This window comes from Lampris incognitus, chromosome 18, assembly GCF_029633865.1.
Source record: "Lampris incognitus isolate fLamInc1 chromosome 18, fLamInc1.hap2, whole genome shotgun sequence".
NCBI classification, from domain to species: Eukaryota; Metazoa; Chordata; class Actinopteri; order Lampriformes; family Lampridae; genus Lampris; species Lampris incognitus.
Window position 1 is genome coordinate 15,470,837 of NC_079228.1, and position 22,199 is coordinate 15,493,035.

The window sequence follows — 22,199 nt, forward strand, 5'->3', positions numbered from 1 at the left end:
GGCGATCCCCGTGGTGGTAGGCCGCCACGCCACCCAGAAATACCCTGAATAACTAGACCCAGCAACGCGTCACCAAACAATGGCTGGTTTACCTTGTATCCCCCCCTTAAGACGGCAGAAAAGGGCAGTTAGCGATGAGCCGAGCGGAGCCCTAATGAGGAGGCCGGTGTGGCCGAGGGAGTTCATGAGGCGACCCCGGGTGACCCATTCTGTCTAATGGGCATTTGATTGGGCCGTGCAAGCATCTGCATACTCACAGACACACTGCCGCACGCACAATCTTTCATTTTCCCTGTCAAGCCCGGCAACACTGTCTGGTCGAGCTGCGGCGGCTGATTAATAGTTTCGGCTCCGATTCAGCGAGTCCCTCCTCTTTCACCTTTTATTCCTGCGTACGTCCTTTTTTATTTCGTATCTTTTCTTTTTTTCTTCCGTCGTCTCTTCTCCTCCCCCGTCATCCCTTTCATCTCGTCCGCAATTGAATCCCTGCCTTGACTCCTTTACTCCTTTCCTTCCTCTCCACCCCTCCTTTCTTCTCTCCCCCTCTTTTCCCACAGCGCCGGCTTCCTCGTTTCCTCCTCCACCCCACCCCCTTCCCCCACGTGTCTCATTAATGCAGACATGAGATGAGACCGCACAAGTACGAGTGGGGGGGGGGGTAATATGTCAGAACTGAAAGGGGGGAGGGGGGCGAGATGATGTGAAGAGAAAGGGGATCTGCTGTACCACTGGAAGCTGTAGTATGGGCAGCGAGACTATGGGGAAGAGAAAGAAGGGGAGGAACAGGGAGATAAGCTGTCTTTCCTAAAAATACATGTGTTACACGGTGGGTTCGGGGCTGACATTTTAAGCCGACGCCCTCCTTCCTTGATCAGCTCTAAATATGCAAATCACGGCGTAGCCTGAAAAGCCGCTCGGAAGCCTGGGATGAGGTTGTACGGGGGGGGGGCTGCGATACCCTAAAGGTCTGTTTCTCACTCGTCTGCATGCTGCTGGGCTGTCGGCCCACCAGCCTCCTAACGTGATGGGGGAGAGGGTGACAAGGAGTTTGTTGTGAAGTCTGGGTTTGTTTGTTTTTTCTCTCCTTTTTTTTTGTGAGTTGTGTTTTTGTCGTCATGCATCTGGTTTTTCTCCTGGCAGACTCCGTGTCTGGATTTTCGATTAGTTTTTTTTGTAAAGATTTCATCCAGAGGGTTGGGTGGCGACGGAGTGCAGCCGCCGCCACCGTCTGATCCACAAAATCCTGCATTCACATCGGTTGGGTTTCAGTAGTGTGATGTGACAGGGAGGCTGAAGCGGTCTGGCTGCTGAAGCCGCCTGGTGGGATGAGAGAGGGACTCCCGTGTTCATGCTGTCACCGGCGGTCTGCACTTCACCGTCTCATCCTGCTACTCCGCCTCCGCATCGCTCTCTTTCTGTCCCACCTTTTCCACTTTCCTTTTTTTATTTCTGGACCCCCCCCTTTTTTTTCTCCCCAGTTATACTTGGCCAATCACCCCACTCTTCCGAGCCGTCCCGGTCGCTGCTCCGCCCCCTCTGCCGATCCGGGGAGGGCTGCGGACTACCACATGTCCCCTTCGATACATGTGGAGTCGCCAGCCGCTTCTTTTCACCTGACAGTGAGGAGTTTCGCCAGGGGGACGTAGCGCGTGGGGGGGATCACACTGTTCCCCCTCACCCCCGAACAGGCGCCCCCCAACCGACCAGAGGAGGCGCTGGTGCAGCAACCAGGACACATACCCACATCCGGCTGGCTTCCCACCTGCAGACACGGCCAATTGTGTCTGTAGGGACGCCCCGACCAAGCTGGGGTAACACGGGGATTGGAACCGGCGATCCCTGCATGTTTTACACTTTCTGACCTCAGATGGTGTAAAGTGGCAGGCTTATATAGAAGCACACACACACACACACACACACACACACACACACACACACACACACACACACAAATTCATGCCAAGTCACAAATTCCAGCAGAAAATAACTTTTTCATCAGCTGGTCTACAGACAGAGCAGGACCAGCTCAAGATAAATGGCTTGCTCTGACATTATCATTACCAGCTTGTCCATCTCGGATGGTCGGTTATTGATAACATCATTAGGCCGCCCGCTGCTGCTGCTGTAGTCTGCACTGTTTTCCTGCCTCTCCCTTCAAACTGATGGAGCACCTTTGCTGGCCAAACTCCCCAAATAGCACCGAGCTGCAGCATGCGCCTCACACTGCAGAGCCTGGAGGGAGAACACAGACATTTACACAGCGGCCTTAGCACGGGCCGGTCCAGTCCAAAATGTTAGTCTTCACACAGGATTCCTTGTTTTAGATTACCAAACAAAAAAACAAACCTAATTTGTCCATCCATCCATTATCCAAACCCATTATCCTTACTCAGGGTCGCGGGGATGCTGGAGCCTATCCCAGCAGTCAGTGGGCAGCAGACAGGAGACACCCTGGACAGGCTGCCAGGCCATCACAGGGCCCACACACACACACACACACACACACACACCTAGGGACAATTTAATACGTCTGATTCACCAGACCTACATGTCTTTGGACTGTGGGAGGAAACCGGAGCAGACACGGGGAGGGCATGCAAACTCCACACAGAGGACGACCCATTGACATGACAGAGGACAGAGGACTCGAAAGAGTCCTGTATTGTTATTTTTCATCACTACCTTCCCGAGTCAGGAGTGGGTAATTTGCATGCCTGCTGCCTTCCTTAGATGTGGTAGTTGTTTCTCAGGCTCCCTCTCCGGAACCGAACCCCCGTTACCCGTGGTCACCACGGTAGGCACAGAAAGTGCCATCGAAAGTTGATAGGGTAGACATTTGAACCTAATTTGTATGGCAAAATTTTTTTTTGGATCCCCCTCCCCTTTTTCTGCCCAATTGTACTTGACCAATTACCCCACTCTTCCGAGCCGTCCCGGTCGCTGCTGCACCCCCTCTGCCGATCCGGGGAGGGCTACAGACTACCACATGCCTCCTCCAATACATGTGGAGTCGCCAGCCGCTTCTTTTCACCTGACAGTGAGGCGTTTCTCCATGGAGACGTAGCGTATGGGAGGATCACGCTATTCTCCCAGTTCCCCCTCCCCCCCCCTCCCGAACAGGCGCCCCGACTGGCCCGAGGAGGTGCTAGTGCAGCGACCAGGACACATACCCACATCCGGCTCCCCACCTGCAGACAATCGTGTCTGTAGGGATGCCCGACCAAGCCGGCGGCAACACGGGGATTCGAACCAGCGATCCCCGTGTTGGTTGGCAACGGAATAGACCAACATGCTACCCGGACGCCCTGTGCGACACTTTTCTTAAACAGTGTTCAAGTAGAGCGATAGCCTCACAAGAGCAGAATGAAAGAGAAAGCCGGATTAGATAACAAGTCGTAATTCAGAAGATGTAAAGATCGACATCAAACATGTTTTAGTAAAATCAGAGCTGAGATAAAAGATGTGGAGAACAGGAAACATGCCAAGTGCAAACGACGGACTTGTATATACAAGGTAGTGTGTAAAAATGAGTGTTTAGAACTGACTGAGGAGATGCTGGAGCTGAAGGGATCTCCTCTGGTGGGTCAGGTCAAAGCCTCGTGGTCCTGACTGGAAGAGCACCGTCACCTTTAGTCTTCATTTGAGGAAAACACCTGAGGACGGACCTCATCTCAGGGTCTCAGGCCAGACGCTGTCTCATCCAGACTAAACATGTCCGGCACAGAGGTTAGCGGGTAGACCCGGCTGTGCTGTACAAGTAATTAATGATCAACAAGACAAAGTCAGCTCTTAAAGTCTCTTAATGCGTCTCTTAAACTCATTAGGTCAGCTCGTTAAGTCAACTCGTTAAGTCAACTCGTTAAGTTGTCTCTGAAATGAACAGGCAGCCTGTGAAGCGCTGCAGGAGTCCGAGCAATGCGCTGACGTCCCTTTACAACTTCTTCAGCCGGCTGAAGGCTGGGCAAGTTTTTTTAAGCAAAAAAAAGAGTTAATTTAATTCAAATAAAGCATGATAAAAGCATGAAAATCAGTTTCCAAATCCTAAACAGAAAAGAAAATTAGTCTGATGTTGTATTAAGGTTTCAAATATGATGACTTCTTGGAGGCTGACTTTAGATAGTGCCTTTTAGTTTGTCTATGGTTGACACGATGGTCAGACATGGAAAGCCAGACTCACCCCTCTTCCACCTGATTTGTTTTATTAGATGACATCATCTCAGGGACTTTTATTTTGGAGGAGGCAACCTGTCATTTTCAGCTTTATTAATCCCATTCCGTTATCCATGCCGCTTATCCTAATTAGGGTGGTGGGATGCTGGAGCCTATCCCAGCAGTCATTGGGTGGCCGGTGGGGAGACACCCTGGACAGACCGCCAGTCCATCACAGGGCTCGCACACACACACACACACACACACACACACACACACACACACACACACACACACACACACACACACATTCACACCTAGGGACAATTTTAGTGTGGCCGATTCACCTGACCTACACGGGGAGGACACGCAAACTCCACACAGAGGACGACCTGGGGGCTCAAATCCAGGACCTTCTTGCTGCGAGGTGACCGCGCTAACCACTGCACCACCGTGCCACCCCTTCTGTGTGCCTCTTCTACCTGATTTGCTTTATTAGATGAAATCATCTCAGGGACTTTTATTTTGAAGGAGGCAACCCGTCATTCCCAGCGTTGTTAATAATGTCAGAGAATAACGTCTCTGTGGCTATAATAGCACATTTAATGGTCACCCAGGACCCTTTAGAGATCATGTACATTACATACAATACACACTCATTAGACACACGTGTGTACACATACACACACACACACACACACACACACCCCTCTGTCCTGAGAGGGCATGCACATGATCACACACGGAGTGCATTTGCTGCTAAGTAGTCATGACAGCCAGATGGGGCTGCTTTGCTTGGTCAGAACCAAACACTGCCCAGTCTATAAATCACATATACTACTACATGCTCATAAAGCACCACAGAGCGTGTGTGTGCGTGTGTGTGTGCGTGCGCGTGTGCCTATTTTAACAGTGCCCGATTAGATCTTAAGTGGTACAATATTACCCAAACCGTCACTGCATATAAATCATGTGAGTCGGGCCAGAACCAGTTGTTCTCACTTGTAAGGAGTGAGTGCCTCCCTCGATGCTGCGCTGGCTGCCCTGCAAGAGGATGTTTGTCGTTACACTTACTACAGAAAAGATGACAAGATCCGTTTAGGCAATCCATCACTAATGCGCAGACACACACATCCCTACTATCACCGCCATACATGCCCATGCATGCACACCACACACACACACACACATGTACACTGTGTACACACATAGACGCACAAATACATGCATGCACACATGCACATGCACACACTTTCATACTTACACAACTGCAGAGTGTTTTCATGATGTTGCCAAGCACACCAGGAATAATATAACAGCTATGGTCTTTGGCCACAGATGGCGTCATTTGGGTTAAGTACCTTTCTTTTTGGGGAATAGCAGCAGTATTGAGAACCCACAGGCACTTATCACACCCACATCCAAACCACACACACACACACACACACACACACACAGACTCACACACACACTCGCTTTCTCCGGCGCCAAAGAACATCGAAGCGAAGCACCCGTCTTTCTCCCACCTGCACATGTCCTCACATGCACTTGCAGAAAGTGCCAGAGCAGTTGAAAATGCCGATTGCTTCGTACAAAAGGCTGCTTAAATGTCCCAGCATGCCCTCTGGCCCCGCCGAGGAACCACCAGAGTAGCCTTTTGATTAGGGCCCTCTACTTTTCCACAACTCTCATTCCTTTCAGTTTGTGTGTGTGTGTGTGTGTGTGTGTGTGTGTGTGTGTGTGCGCGCGCGCGCGCGTGTGTGCATGTGTGTGCGTGTGTGTGGCTGTATGGAAGGTTTTGTGTTGAAATAAAACTTGGGGCTTCATGTTCAGTTTTGTTGTGTTTTTTTTTCAACATTTCTCAACCTACCATGATTATTTTTATATCAATTTTTACATCAAGCAAGATGAAACACATCGTAGTCCAAACTCTGTAAATGCTGGGTAATACATCAGTCTCAGCCTACTTAAGGCATCTGAGCAGAGATGACAGTGCTTAGCTGTTCCCTGTGACACATTACATGTAGTTGAGAGCGAGGACCGCCTAATCCCCGCGTCTAGTTATTATTTAGCATCGTGCAGAAGAAAGGTGGACACATCAGGGTAACTGAAATCATAGTTGGCGGGAAGGCTGTTTGATATCACTATTTTTCCCCTCCCTTTTCTCTCTGATTGTATCTGGCCAATTACCCCACTCTTCTGAGCCATCCTGGTCTCTGCTCCACCCCCTCTGCCGATCCGAGGAGGGCTGCCGACTGCCACATGCCTCCTCTGATACATTTGGAGTCAGTCGCCAGCCGCTTCTTTTCGCCTGACAGTGAGGAGTTTCACCAGGGGGACACAGCGCGTGGGAGGATCACGTTATTCCCTCCAGTTCCCCCTCCTCCGCTGAACAGGCACCCCGGCTGACCAGAGGAGGTGCTAGTGCAGCGACCAGGACACATACCCACATCCGGCTTCCCACCCGCAGACACGGCCAATTGTGTCTGTAGGGACGCCCGACCAAGCCGGAGGTAACACGGGGATTCGAACAGGCGATTCCCATGTTGGTAGACAACGAAATAGACCGCTACACTACTGGATACCCCCCGTTAGCATGTAGCATGAACTATTCAGGCACAGCTATTGCCTCATGATTAAGGGGAGGTAGTACTAATGCCAAACAAATGACCACCTGAAAATGTGATGTGAAACACTCAGTCAGTGCATCGCCATGATAAACACGTGCGTTTGATGAAGAACGATTGTTTGGTCTGTTGCAAGATGGCTATTAGCGGCTGAATTAAAATAATCAATATCTTCCATTACGCCGCTTGCTTGGTGCAGAGTTCTCATTGACCTGGTCAGTCTTTTTCATCGCTATCACTTGTTGAGTATCAGAAATCCATCGCTCGGTTAAATCCGACCTTTTCTAGCTGTGGTGCAAAGGACGCTATCAAGCCTGCGGTTGCAACCTTTTGACCATTCAGCCAAACCACCTGCAGCCGTGTTGAATTGTGCATTCATCAAAGGTGTGTTATTGTTTTGTCTGAATAGATTGGAGTCTCTCCCTCTCTCTCTTTCTCTGTTGTGTGTGTGTGTGTGCGCGCGCGTGCACACATCTACATATGCATATGGTAAAAATAACAAATTCCTTGCCCCTAAACCTGATCTGCTCTCATGCCATGAAACCCGCCGCACTTCCACGCTGGCAATCTGAATTATTTACTGAGTCAATAACCACGCCATGTGCTCCGAATCCCCATGTAAATCTGTGCTCTCCAGCCCTGTTGGCAAAGGAGGCAATTCTGCCAGCTGACACTAATGTCTCTGTTGTTATGGATGTACACTTGGCAACCTGATATTGCTTCGGCCTCTTGGTAATGCCGTTAGTTCACTTTCTAGGACTCCATGTGCCATGCAGCTACTGATGAAGTGGAGGTAGAGGTCATTGTATACGGCGCTTGCAGAAGTGCTGATATTAAGTCCTTTTCATATATACGCAGGGTGTTGCAGAATGCCTAGAAAAGGCCTCGCAAGCTGGGAACCTGCACCTAAAGCTGAACCGATATTTTCTTCTAATGGCTATATTGATCACAATAGTGCGACAGCAGGGTAGGGGCAGAGGCAGTCCCTTGATAGCAGTGCCTAGATGGTATTGCAACAAAAAGTTGTTTTTATATATATCTATATATTATCCCTTATTTTTCTCCCTACTCTTACGGTAGCTTTTTTTCTATATTACTGCTGAAGTTTTTGTTTACTGCTGAGCTGAGCTGACTCTTGTCCGGCACATTTTATTGTACTGTTGACCCTGCGTTAACCGACATGTGACTAATAAAACCGGAACTTGAAACTGAAACGTGAAATTTGAAAGCCAGGAGAATAAATTGTGCCGTCAGAGAAGTCTGTTGTCCCCTGAGCCATTACAATACAGGTAAAGGTGTTTCTGTGCCGATGAAGTATGCATGCAGAGTGCGCTGGACATGCGTTACATATCACTGTACAGTGAAACACTCCGATTGTCATAACTTTAGCAACGCCTCCTCTTTTCTCGAAATGACGTGACTCGGCGAATAAGGCGGAGGTATTATTTTAGGACACAGAAATAAATCTTTAATTGTTGAGACGTAATGTTATATGAGATATGGATTGCGTATGCGTATGCTCTAAGAGACAGTGGACAAAAGATTTGAGTGCCTTTGGCAGGTGTGGAGCCAGGGGCTCACTGCAGAGGGGGGTGAGGACCTGTAGCGGGCCCTTATGGAGATGCCATACAGATCCAAGAGGGAAAGTTATGGAGGTGGAAGGGCGGAACGGAGAAAAATGTGGATTAGAATGAGCTGCGCTATTTCAGCACCATGGACAGTGTCGCGGATTTATCGTTAAACAGGGATCTGCTGATTTTTAAGCAGCACAACTGCTTATAGGCATGGTGAGATCCTCTTTGCATAGTAAGGAAATGAAAACAAAATTGTTGGTGCCACAAGTAAGGCGACTCTTGGGTAAAAGAAAAATATGAATCATCATAAAGTCTTGGTGTACGATCATTTTGAACGTTTGATAACTCGGTTTTGGGCGGCACGGTGGCGCAACGGTTAGCGCGGTCACCTCACAGCAAGAAGGTCCTGGGTTCGAGCCCCAGGGTAGTCCAACCTTGGGGGTCGTCCCGGGTCGTCCTCTGTGTGGAGTTTGTATGTTCTCCCCGTGTCTGTGTGGGTTTCCTCCGGGGGCTCCGGTTTCCCCCCACAGTCCAAAGACATGTAGGTCAGGTGAATCGGCCGTACTAAATTACCCCTGGGTGTGAATGTGTGTGTGTGTGCACGTGCATTCGCGTGTGTGTATCAGCCCTGTGATGGCCTGGCGGCCTGTCCAGGGCGTCTCCCCGCCTGCCACACAGTGACTGCTGGGATAGGCTCCAGCATCCCCGCGACCCTGAGAGCAGGGTAAGCGGTTTGGATAATGGATGGAATGGGTGGGACTGCTTTATAGGCTATTTCAGAACCATGGACAGTGCCATGGATTTATCATTTATAATAATAGTAATAATCATTACATTTATATAGCGCTTTTCTAGACACCTAAAGCGCTTCACATTGAAGGGGGTAACTCACCTCAACCATCACCAATGTGTAGCACCCACCTGGCTGATGCACGGCAGCCATTTTGTGCCAGAACACTCACCACACATCAGCTTGGGGTGGAGAGTGATCTGCTGATATTTCAGCAGCACAACTGCTTATAGGCTATTTCAGAAGCGTGGGTCGGCGCCATGGATTTTACCAATAATTTGCTCACACCTAGGTCAGATAAAGGATTAAAAAATAAGGCAGACTAAAACTAGTGAGGCAGGTGACCAAGGATAGAAGGAAAATGAATACACGGTTTGACAGTCAGTGATGTTGGATGCACACACAGCCACAAGCCACACAAAATGAACCAGCACACGACAACAAACTACAGGTGTGCAAGCAATGTGTGGCCTGTCATTAATACAACCAAGCAGACATGGTGGTCTACAACGCAAGCAGCAACAAACAACACAATTTTTGAAAAAGGCCAGCTAGCCAGCATCTATGACAAGCCTATCTCATCACGAAACAACTTACCAGTGTTTTCCTCCAGCGACTGACAGTTTGAATCCAGTCCAGTAATCAGTCCGCATTTTGACCACAGCTGCCGGCGCGGCGCTAGCTGCGTGCTCCTCGCTAGCATTTTCCCTTGCTTGGCTAGTAGTGGAGCTAGCGGCAGGACACTTGCCAGTCATGGAGGGTTAAGTTGCTCAGAGTGAGAAGAAGTTTCTGAGGGGAATACGTGAAGCTACAAGACTCTTCCTCTGCTCTTGCACCTTACGCTTTAGTGCCCCACACTTGTACTTTCCCCCCATTTTAGCCAGCACAGACAGTATACGGCTAGCTAGCTTATGCACTACAAAAGTCAAAGAGGCAACATACATACACCTGCCCCTCAAAGTCAGAGGTCACATTCTGTCAAATGATGCACATACACAGAGAGAGGGCGAGAAAGAGAGACAAACAGACGGAGAGAGAGATTGACATCGGTAATGATGATGTCACATCACCATTTGACTTTAAAATGATTTCAGAAACGCTCTGATCTGGACCCCCCCCCCCTCCCACACACACACACAGTTTTATTGTCATGAAAAACAGAAATACAGCAGACAGGCTGCTGGCTTTTAAGACTCCTGGCAGCCGGATCGACTCAAGAGTGGTGGGGGCCCGATTAAGGGGTACTAAGGGGGTGGAATCAACGACAATACAAACATGCCACAGTGCCCCCGCTGGTGCTGTCTGCTGCATAAGATGAGAACCCCCTGGCAGTAGTGGGGGGCTCATCTCTGCTCTGCAGAAGACACAGACATGGTCTAAGTCCAATTTTTTTTTCTTTGCCGCAATCAAGACACACAAACTTAATTCAAAATATTCAACTAAACAACAAAAATGCATGTTCAGTCAGGCAGATTAGGGCCAAGGTGGACCTCTTAGTAACTGGAGAGGACCGTGGGCCCGGGGCAGCTGCCTGCTGTTGTCAAACATACTGGTTTTAGATAGTCAACAACTGCAGGGCTGTTGGAGTTTTCATGCTGAACAGTATCCCATGTGAAACTTGAATTGTCCACCACCCAGAGGACACCAAGTCACCAAGAAGACAAGTGACCAAAACAACTCAGTCCTGTGGTCAAAGAAGACTGGGAGCCGCGTATAGATTACAGTTAGTCCATTGACTGCCCAGGATGTTATTGCTGGATGTTATTGCTGTTATTTCAAGCAAGACGGTATAATTAAAGTGGGCTAAAGAACATTGGACACCGAAGAATTGGAAAAAAATGCCTGCCCTGATGAATCCTTGTTTCAGCTGTTCCATCGGAGAATTAGTCATCATGATGGGAGCACTAGTTCATGGCAGCAGCCACGTAGGTCCATGCATCCATCATGCGGTGTGTCAATGTTGCAGAATGGTGATGGTGGTGCGATGGCACGGGGTACACTACCGTTCAAAAGTTTGGGGTCACCCAAACAATTTTGTGTTTTCCATGAAAAGTCACACTTATTCACCACCATATGTTGTGAAATGAATAGAAAATAGAGTCAAGACATTGACAAGGTTAGAAATAATGATTTGTATTTGAAATAAGATTTTTTTTACATCAAACTTTGCTTTCGTCAAAGAATCCTCCATTTGCAGCAATTACAGCATTGCAGACCTTTGGCATTCTAGCTGTTAATTTGTTGAGGTAATCTGGAGAAATTGCACCCCACGCTTCCAGAAGCAGCTCCCACAAGTTGGATTGGTTGGATGGGCACTTCTTGCGTACCACACGGTCAAGCTGCTCCCACACACCTCCACAATTTGGAGGTGTGTTTAGGGTCATTGTCCTGTTGTAGGATGAAATTGGCTCCAATCAAGCGCTGTCCACTGGGTATGGCATGGCGTTGCAAAATGGAGTGATAGCCTTCCTTATTCAGAATCCCTTTCACCCTGTACAAATCTCCCACGTTACCAGCACCAAAGCAACCCCAGACCATCACATTACCTCCACCATGCTTAACAGATGGCGTCAGGCATTCTTCCAGCATCTTTTCATTTGTTCTGCGTCTCACAAACGTTCTTCTTTGTGATCCAAACACCTCAAACTTGGATTCATCCGTCCACAACACTTTTTTCCAGTCTTCCTCTGTCCAATGTCTGTGTTCTTTTGCCCATCTTAATCTTTTTCTTTTATTGGTCAGTCTCAGATATGGCTTTTTCTTTGCCACTCTGCCCTGAAGCCCAGAATCCCGCAGCCGCCTCTTCACTGTAGATGTTGACACTGGTGTTTTGTGGGTACTATTTAATGAAGATGCCAGTTGGGGACCTGTGAGGCGTCTGTTTCTCAAACTAGAGACTCTAATGTACTTATCTTCTTGCTCAGTTGTGCAACGCGGCCTCCCACTTCTTTTTCTACTCTGGTTAGAGCCTGTTTGTGCTGTCCTCTGAAGGGAGTAGTACACACCGGTGTAGGAAATCTTCAATTTCTTAGCAATTTCTCGCATGGAATAGCCTTCATTTCTAAGAACAAGAATAGACTGTCGAGTTTCAGATGAAAGTTCTCTTTTTCTGGCCATTTTGAGCGTTTAATTGACCCCACAAATGTGATGCTCCAGAAACTCAATCTGCTCAAAGGAAGGTCAGTTTTGTAGCTTCTGTAACGAGCTAAACTGTTTTCAGATGTGTGAACATGATTGCACAAGGGTTTTCTAATCATCAATTAGCCTTCTGAGCCAATGAGCAAACACATTGTACCATTAGAACACTGGAGTGATAGTTGCTTGAAATGGGCCTCTATACACCTATGTAGATATTGCACCAAAAACCAGACATTTGCAGCTAGAATAGTCATTTACCACATTAGCAATGTATAGAGTGTATTTCTTTAAAGTTAAGACTAGTTTAAAGTTATCTTCATTGAACAGTACAGTGCTTTTCCTTCAAAAATATGGACATTTCAATGTGATCCCAAACTTTTGAACGGTAGTGTATATGTATATATACCCTACGGGTTGTTGCAGCAGGAGATGATAGGATGGATATGGAGACCTCAGGATATAAATGGTACAAGAGGGATGAATGCAGATGCTTGCTACAAACACAAAATCATCTGTCAGTTGTGGCTTCTCTTCACTGGACATTTCAATGTGACCCCAAACTTTTGAACGGTAGTGTATGTTTTCACAGGCCTCTTGATAAATGTGGAGCACAGTCACAAGATCTCCGTCCAACTCTCAACCTCTGTGGGAGGAGATGGTTCAAACTGTTCGGAGTACACATTCATTACTGGCCACCTCATCGCCTTTGTGGGAAGCAGTGGAGTCAGCATAGCACAATATCGAGTCAAGTCAATTTTAGTTGTATAGCCCAACATTACAAATTTGCCTCAATGGGCTTTACAGCAACACAACATCTTGTCCTTAGAGCCTTGCATCGGATAAGGAACAACTCCCTAAAAAAAAAAAAAAACAGGGAGAAAAAATAGGAAGAAACCTCAGGGAGAGCAACAGAGGAGGGATCTCTCTCCCAAAACACAGACGTGCAATGGATGTTGTGTTTACACAATTTACACAATACACCACTGAAAGAGGATAACGGAATTATAATGGAATTATAAAATTTATGAAGAATATGATGAGGAGGATGCCAAGCAGTGTCCAGACACCACTGGAACAGCCCAGAACCTAAGCCACGCGACCACCATCACCACGTAAAAAAAAAAAAAAAAAAAACAACAAAAAAACTAGTCGCACATCTTAGTGAGAGAAAGCTATAACATTGAAACAGGATAACAAAATGATATGGCAAATATGTAGTATCTTGACTACATGAAACAAGCGCACACACAGGATTTGTTTACTTGTATAGTGATGAAAACATCAGGAGCACAACACAGCACAGCCATCTCGGTAGGCATTCATTACACAACACATTTTCTATTTATATAAGTTATATAAATAGAAAATGTGATGATGAGGATACCAAGCAGTGTCCAGGTGGTGACCACCGTCACCATGGAGACCTGGGAGGAGGACAGACCGCACGTGCATTCAAGGGAGACTCACATCACACCCATTCATACACAGTAAAAGAGAAAGGAGAAGATGTCATTCAGAGAGAAAAGACATGTGAGAGAAGAGAACAGTTTGCAATAGTCAATAATCTATACTCTATAATCTGGTTGGCAGAACAGTGGTTGGTAAATTCATAAAGACATAAACCGACACGCCATGCAGTACAGGTTGTGAAGCACTCAATTTGAAGGCAACTAATTGTAAGCTAAGGCAAAAAGATGAGTTTTGGGTTTGGATTTAACGGACTCAACAGACTCTGATGGCAGCAGGCCGGGTATTCCACAAGAACGGGGCCCGGTAGGAAAAGGCCCTGCCGCCAGCTGACTTCTTTTTAACTTTTTGTACACACAGGAGCCCGGTATTTATCCTTATGGAAAACTTTCAACACCTTGTTCAGTCTGCCCTGACGAATCAGGTCTGCTTGCACTAAGGGTAAAAATGGAGGAATGGGGGCACAATATAAGGAAAATGTCGATGATGTTTTGTATATTTAGTACATATCCGCTTCCTTAAAGAAGTCCTGCAGCTAGTTTGTCCCTTTATTTCATTCATAATCAATTCCTCTCTCATATCTGGCATGGCCCCCGATCATTTTAAATCTGCAATAGTTCAACCGCTACTCAAACCCTCACTAGACCTCACTATGCTGAACACCTTTCATCCAATCTTCAAACTTCCATTCCTGGCCAAGATCCTAGAAAAAATAGTTACAGAACAGGTAATGTCTTTTATGACCGGAAAGGGCCTCTTCAGTCGGGCTTTAGAGTGGGCCGTAGCACAGAGACCGCACTCCTCAAAGTGCTCAATGTTCTGCTTTTAGAAGCTGACTCTGGCCACTCGTCTCTGTTAATCCTTTTAGATCTCACCACAGCCTTTGATACGGTAGGTCATTCAATTTTAACTGAGCGTCTCAAAAATCGGTTGGCACCTCTGGCACTGTGTTAGACTGGTTTTACTCATATCTCCGAAATAGGACTTTCAGTGTTGCTGTCGGTGATTGCAGATCTTCCTCTGAATCTCTGTTTTGTGGAGCACCTCAGGGATCACTCCTTTGCCTCCGCTTTTCTCCATTTACATGTTACCACTAAGACACATAAAATGCAGACACAATATCAATTTCCATTTTTATGCAGATGAAACACAGCTTTATTTCTCTTCCAGCCCCACCAGTAACAACCAGTTAATCGCTCTCTGGGCATGCCTAAATGAAATTCCAATTTGGCTATCGAATAATTTCCTTCAATTGAATACAACTGAATGATCACATCTCAGCACAATTCGGTTCATTCTCCAAAAGCATCACCACTTGTTGCAGAAACCTTGGTGTCACTTTTGATAATAATCTTAGTTTTAATCAGCATGTCAAAATAATTTTCCAGTCTTTTTTTACCCAGCTATGTAGGATCCGGTCCTTTCTGTCTCTCAAGAACCTGGAAATTGTCATTCATGCATTCATCACATTCCATTTAGACTACTGTAACACGCTTTACTCATGCTTAAGCAAACACAAACTTCAGTTAATTCTAAGTGTCGTTGCCAGAATCCTCAATAATTCTAGCAAAACTACATATATCCCCAATTTTAGCTTCATTTCCTGTGTGTTTTGGAATTGATTTTAAAGCTCGGGTGGGACTGGCCCCTGAGTATATCAATTAATGTTTAATCCCAAAGGAGCCTAAGTGTAAAAAGAATAATAAAAATAATAACTTTATTTATATAGCACTTTTATAAAACAATGTGACAAAGTGCTTTACAAAAAACTAGACAAGGCAGAAATAAGAATAAGATCAAATAAGTAAGAGTAAAAATAAAAACAGTAGCCTGAGATCCTCCGGTGGGTCCCTTTTAGAGATTCCAAGATCTAAATTGAAAACCAGGGGCAATCCGGCCTTTGCTATCAGGGCCCCGTCGATCTGGAATAACTTTCCAGAGGAGATCAGGCAAGCCACATCTTTGTCACCTTCGAAATCTCTTTTAAAAGCACACTTTTTTAAAATGCACTTTTATTTAATTCTTTGCTTTGTATGTCTAACAATTATTCTATTGTTTTATTATTTTAATATCTATACTTTTTAGCTTATTCTTATTTTTTTTCTTATTTTTATAATGTGTGTATTTTATTGTCATTTTATTGGATTCTGCCTTATTTTGCTGTTGTGAAACGCTTTGTTGCTGTGTTTTGAATGGTGCTATACAAGTAAAGTTTTCTATTATTATTATTATTATCGTCGTTAGTATTATTATTATCCAGCTGTGAGTGTACTGTATATCCAGTGCAATAGCATGGATATCATTGATTCTAATTTTTTTAAAGAAAAAGAAAGAAAAATTCAAAATACATGACAACAGTGTCAGTCAAGTCATATAACCACTTTTCTTTCTGTCTTTTTGTTTGTTTGTTTGTCCAGGACAATGATGTGAGAATTATTATTGGACAGTTTGATGAGCACCTGGCCTCCAAAGTCTTCTGCTGTGTGAGTACTCTGTCCTGAATCACATATCTTTAACCTGCCTGACACCTGATTACAGCTAAAGCCTTATTGATACTGACTGTACTGGTTCTTTCTACCAGTGTCCTACAGAGCATCATAGCACCGACATGGCTGCCTTTAATGATTACCGATGGTTGACCTCGTCAGATTAGTCTGCTATGTCAATGGGGACTGTTGTTCAACATACAACAGGTGTAGTGCTGTGTAGTGCTCTGATGCAAAGAGGGGGTTGGGGTTAGAATTATTATTTTCATACACATTGTTGTTATTATCAATTAAGCTTAAAAAAATCAGCTGTTTGATCTTCAGCTGATTTGTGCTAACTGAGGAGACAGCAGACCATGTGTACACATACATCTTGTATGCTCGCTTAAAACTCCAGAAATACTCATTGTAGAACAAAAAGAAAGGTATCTTCAGAATCAGCACTTTCCAAGGATTGCACAGTTCAAAAAATATTTCAAAAACCAAGTAAAAAAGCTGATTTATTTGCGAAAGATGCATTCCAACGATGCTTTGTGGAGACTTCCGGCAAATCCTTCCAGTGGTCAAGGGAGGCACGTCACCTAACATTGTCAATGCTAGCCTGAAGGCACGCAACGTGGTTTACCCTGAGGCGCTTGAGAATTGAGCGGTTAATACATACATTGGCAAAGAAGCTTTGATGAATGGATTGAAAATTATGACATTTGATAATTTTCGATAATAAGATTTGTTTATTCGACATTCGTTTATCACATGTATCATATCATAAATTATCCTATTTCATCATCGATTATATCGCAAAGATCAGATCATGTTGGTTGTTTTGGTGAGAACATTTTCCCCAGGCAACGCCAGGTACCTGTGCTAGTATCAAATCAATTTTATTTGTATAGCCCAATATCACAAATTACAAATTTGCCTCAGTGGGCTTAACAGCAACACAACATCCTGTCCTTAGACCCTCTCATCGGATAAGGAACAACTCCCTAAAAAAACCCTTTAACAGGGAGAAAAAATAGGAAGAAACCTCAGAGAGAGCAACAGAGGAGGGATCTCTCTCCCAAGATGGACAGCGTGCAATGGATGTTGTGTTCACGCAATTTACATAATACAACATTGAAAGAGGATAACAGAATTATAATGGACATAAAATTTATGAAGAACACGATGCACAGGATGCCGAGCAGTTTCCACATGCCAACGGAACAGTCCAGGACCCAAGCCATGCGACCAGCATCATCATGTAAAAAAAGAAAAACTTATGTGAGGAGAGGAAGGGCAGGCAGCATCCAAATGACGACCACCATCACCACGGAGACCTGGGAGGAGAACCGACTGCACATGCACGCAAGAGAGACTCACATGACACCATTCAAACACAGAAAAAGAGAAAGGAGAAGACATCATTCAGAGAGAGAGAAAAAACATGTTAGAGAAGAGAACAGTTTGCAATATTCATTAGCCATAATCAATTAAGTCATCAATTAGTCATAATCTATACTCTGTAATCTATACTCGATAATCTCATCGGCAGAACAGTGGTTGGTAAAATCATTGAGACAGAAAACCAACCCGCCATCCAGTACAGGTTGTGAAGCACTCAACTTAAAGGCAACTAATTGTAAGCTAACGCAAAAAGATGAGTTTTAAGTTTGGATTTAAAGGACGCAACAGACTGATTGTCTGATGGCAGCAGGCAGGTTATTCCACAACAATGGAGCCCAATAGGAAAAGGCCCAGCCACCAGCTGACTTCTTTTTAACTTTGGGTAAACACAGGAGCCCTTTATTTTGAGAACGAAGAGCTCGAGATGGCATGTAAGGTTTAAGGAGATCAGACGGGTAGGATGGGGCAAGCCAATTTCGGATTTTATAAGTCAGCAGAAGCACCTTGTATTCTGATCTAACATGGATAGGAAGCCAATGAAGGGAGGCAAGAATTGGTGTAATATGGTCAAATTTCCTAGTTTTAGTTAGGATTCTAGCAGCAGCATTCTGAACCATCTGAAGACTTTTAGTACTAGCATGTGGCAAACCTGAGAACAGGACATTACAGTAATCAAGTCTGGATGAAACAAATGCATGTATTAGAGTCTCTGCATCAGCCATGGAGAGAAAAGACTGAATTTTAGCTGTTACGTAAGTGAAAAAAAAATCAGTCTTGGTGATTTCTTTAATGTGCTTATCAAAGGAAAGGCTGGGATCAAACGTAACACCAAGATCTTTGGGTGCCACACTTTGTGCAACCACAGAGTTGTCAATTGTTATCGTTACTTGATCAAATTGGTGTCTGTGTCTAGCAGGGCCAATGACTAGCATCTCGGTTTTATCTGAATTTAAAAGCAGAAAGTTAAGTGACATCCAGTTTTTCACAGTAGCCAAGCAGGCCTCTAACTTAGTGATTAATAATATTATTGCCATTCCTTTTCTCCGTGCCTTTGAATGTACACCACCTCTGTCTTTACCCTTTCCAGGCATACAACCTGAATATGTTTGGCAGTAAGTACCAGTGGATCATCCCTGGCTGGTACCAGGGAAACTGGTGGGAACAGGCTAACACCACCAACTGTACCACCAAAAAGCTCCTCACTGCCATGGAGGGCTACATCAGTGTGGACTTCGAGCCACTCAGCGCCCGACAGATCAAGGGCATTTCTGGCAGAGTGAGTGAAAATCAATACTAAACTGTGAAAACGGTTTTCAGTACATTGTCTTGCAGTGAATCTTATGATCTTTCCGTAGCGGAGAAAGCACCCTTATTTCAGGATATTGTCACTCGTGTGAAGAAAATTCTTGGTGAAACTAAATTTTAAGAAGCAAAATTGTCTTACAACATTGGCTGATTGGTTTAGGAATGTCAACATCTCTTCTAGATGATGAAACCTATACTGGACCAAATTTCAACATTCGATAAATTACTTTCAATGGAAAAAAAGAAAGAAAAGAAAACCTGAGTTGTGCCAGCCTCTTTTTAGCCTGAAAATTTCACCCCTGCTGCACTGGCCGCCCCAACCCGATCGGTGATGTGTTGCCGGAGATTTTGATCTAGTCTGACATCAGTGGGAAGAGGCTAAAGAAAGAAAATCAAAAGTAAGGCGTGAATCACCGTGGCTCTGGTTGCAGAGATGCGCCCCTGTTTTCCCACCTCGCTCTTCACCACCCCAAATCAGCATTTTTCAGAAGTATGCGCTGGGCAAAGGCAAGCTGTTTATGCATTTTCCTTTCAGATGGTCTTTTTTTTTTCAAGTGCACAAATGTTGCTACTGCTTCCAGTGTCTTGTATCATTTGTCAAAATGCATAGATTTGTTTTTACCGCTGTAGAAAATGTTTGATTTTTCTTGGCCCAAGCTAACCCACTTGTGATTCATTGTAATTGGTCAAAGACAAACTGCTCTCTCTAGAAAACTGAAACAGCGTCCAAAAAAACTAAAATCCCTGACAAGTTTTTGTGAGTTTCCTGCATGTTTCTGCAGGAATTTAGCAATTTAGCAATTCAGACTGGAGTTAATTGCCTCAAGGTATGTATCCAGCAGTGCTTGTGGCATTAAGCACTTCAGCACAAACAGCGCCCAGCTACATCTGTGCATCTCTTCTTGACTTTCCCTCTCTCTCTCCATTCACTACCCTTTTCCCTCGTCCTCTATCCCCTTGACCTGTCCTATTTTGTCCTACAGACCCCTAAGGAGTACGAGAGGGAGTATAGCCGTGAACTTCAGCAGAAGGGGGTGGAGGCCAGCAAATTCCACGGCTTTGCCTATGATGGGATGTGGGTGATCGCCAAGACCCTGACACGGGTCATGGAGCTGCTCCGACTCAAACAGCGACAGGACGTCTACCACAACTTCACTGTGGATGACCGTGAGGTGGGCAAGTTGGTGCTTGACGTCATGAACGAGACCAACTTCAATGGCGTCACGGTGAGTAGTTTTCCAGGTGCTCATCTATGGTTGTCATAAGAAATAAAATGCTAAACACTTCATTTTATAGGGCCGAGGCAAAAGGAAACATAGGATACATCTTAGCCTTTTGTGGTATGTGTGTTCAGCTGTTTGCCTGGTTGTATCCCTGCATACATGACTAGAACGCTGCTCCTAAAGGCAACATGTGTCGGGTAAAATGAAGCCATTACAACTGCAAGAATTAATAGAAAATGTCTCTGGGGGTGTCCGGGTAGAGTAGCGGTCTATTCTGTTGCCTATTAACATGGGGATCAGCGGTTCGAATCCCCGTGTTACCTTCGGCTTGGTCAGGCGTCCCTACAGACACAATTGGCCATGTCTGCGGGTGGGAAGCCGGATGTGGGTATGTGTCCTGTTTGCTGCACTAGCGCCTCCTCTAGTTGGTCGGGGCACCTGTTCGGGGGGGAGGAGGAACTGGAGGGAATAGCGTGATCCTCCCACGCACTATGTCCCCTTGGTGAAACTCCTCACTGTCAGGTAAAAAGAAGCGGCTGGAGGAGGCATGTGGTAGTCAGCAGCCCTCCCCGGATTAGCAGAGCGGGTGGAGCAGCAACCGGAATGGCTTGGAAGAGTGGGGTAGTTGGCCAAGTACAATTGGGAAGAAAAAGGGAGAAAAGAGCCAAAAAAAAAAGTCCTCTGTAAACCATCCACACAAAGAAGTGCAACATTCTTTGCCAAGACACACACACATGTGTACACACAGACACACGCATTGCAGAACACAAAAGTATTTTGCACACAATAATGCATGTTCAGGGGTTTAATTTATTTGGAGAATGCACATGCAAAGAAAGAGAGAAATATACACATATACAGGGATGACTGGTATAAATGGGCTAACGGGGCTAAGCCCTCCCTGTCTTTTACAATAAAATGAGAAAATTATTAATAAAAAAAACCTTAGAACAGATTGTTCTAAATTTTGGTGGAACTGGAGCAGCAACAGCACCGAATAGTTACAAGAAAAACACAGGATACATCTAAATGGGCTTATTTTTACAGCCCGGACACGGCAGCATCAGCTTCCATTCATTTTCGTAGTTGTTGAGTGACAGGCGTCACGACACGCCCCCTTGATTTGCTGATCATTTGGGCTAAAGTCATTCAGCCCCCAGGCCGCTGACTTTTTACCCATGACAGCGGACGTGCAGAGTAACAGTATGTACAGTGAGGAGAGTGGAGAGGGGAAGGTGATTAACGGTGAGGATAGTGAGGACAGAGTGGGGGGAGAGGAAGGTGAGTAACGGTGAGGAGAGTGAGGACAGAGTGGGGGAGGGGGAGGTAAGTAACGGTGAGGACAGAGTGGGGGGAGGGGGGAGGTGAGCGCGGGCGTTAGCATGAATGAGGTGGGTTATTTATCAATCATTTTCTTTGATGTCTTTGGAGGAAAAAATGGAAGTGGAGAGACTGGGGACGCATCGTCCAAGCGATGTTCAAGTAACACAACAGGGCAAACGACAAAATCGTGACTTGGTTTCAGCGATAGGACTGGCCAGCAGCAAGTGTAGCTAAGAACTCACTTTTCTGTTTCCCAGTAGACACGGTGTGGGCTCAACAAGGAACTGTGGATTTCAAACATTTATCCAGCAAAATTAGGAAACTGTGTGTGTGTGTGTGTGTGTGTGTGTGTGACACACACACATTTTTTTGGCATCAGGCCATTCTTGTTGGTACTTCTCTATAGAGTTGTAGAGCATTTGCTATAACCTGGTATATAGTGTGTCGTTGCTGTAACTTGGTATCTCGGATGTGATGGTGCTGTTGCTGTAGTGTGAACTATTGATGGGTATAATGCATTTGGTCGCCCACCCACTCAATATCACCACCAGCTGTCACTGTGTGTGTGTGTGTGTGTCTGTCTGTATGTATGTATGTGTGTGTGTGTGTGTGTGTGTGTGTGTATGTTATATATGTGTATATATATATACATATATATAATATATATGTACATATATATCGTCACCTTCTTAAAATAATGGCCTAAGTCATATTTTCAAGTTTTTCAAAAA

The 22,199-nt window shown here is 45.5% G+C and overlaps 1 protein-coding gene across 1 annotated transcript in view; it reads left to right on the plus strand.

Moving 5' to 3' along the window:
• Window positions 1-22,199, plus strand: part of gabbr2 (gamma-aminobutyric acid (GABA) B receptor, 2) — a 296,990-nt gene that overhangs the window by 161,810 nt on the left and 112,981 nt on the right. Inside the window, exons 5-7 of the mRNA XM_056298819.1 lie at window positions 16,163-16,228; window positions 18,705-18,893; window positions 19,906-20,148. Coding sequence (XP_056154794.1) covers window positions 16,163-16,228; window positions 18,705-18,893; window positions 19,906-20,148 — 498 coding nt within the window. The remainder of the gene's footprint in view (window positions 1-16,162; window positions 16,229-18,704; window positions 18,894-19,905; window positions 20,149-22,199) is intronic.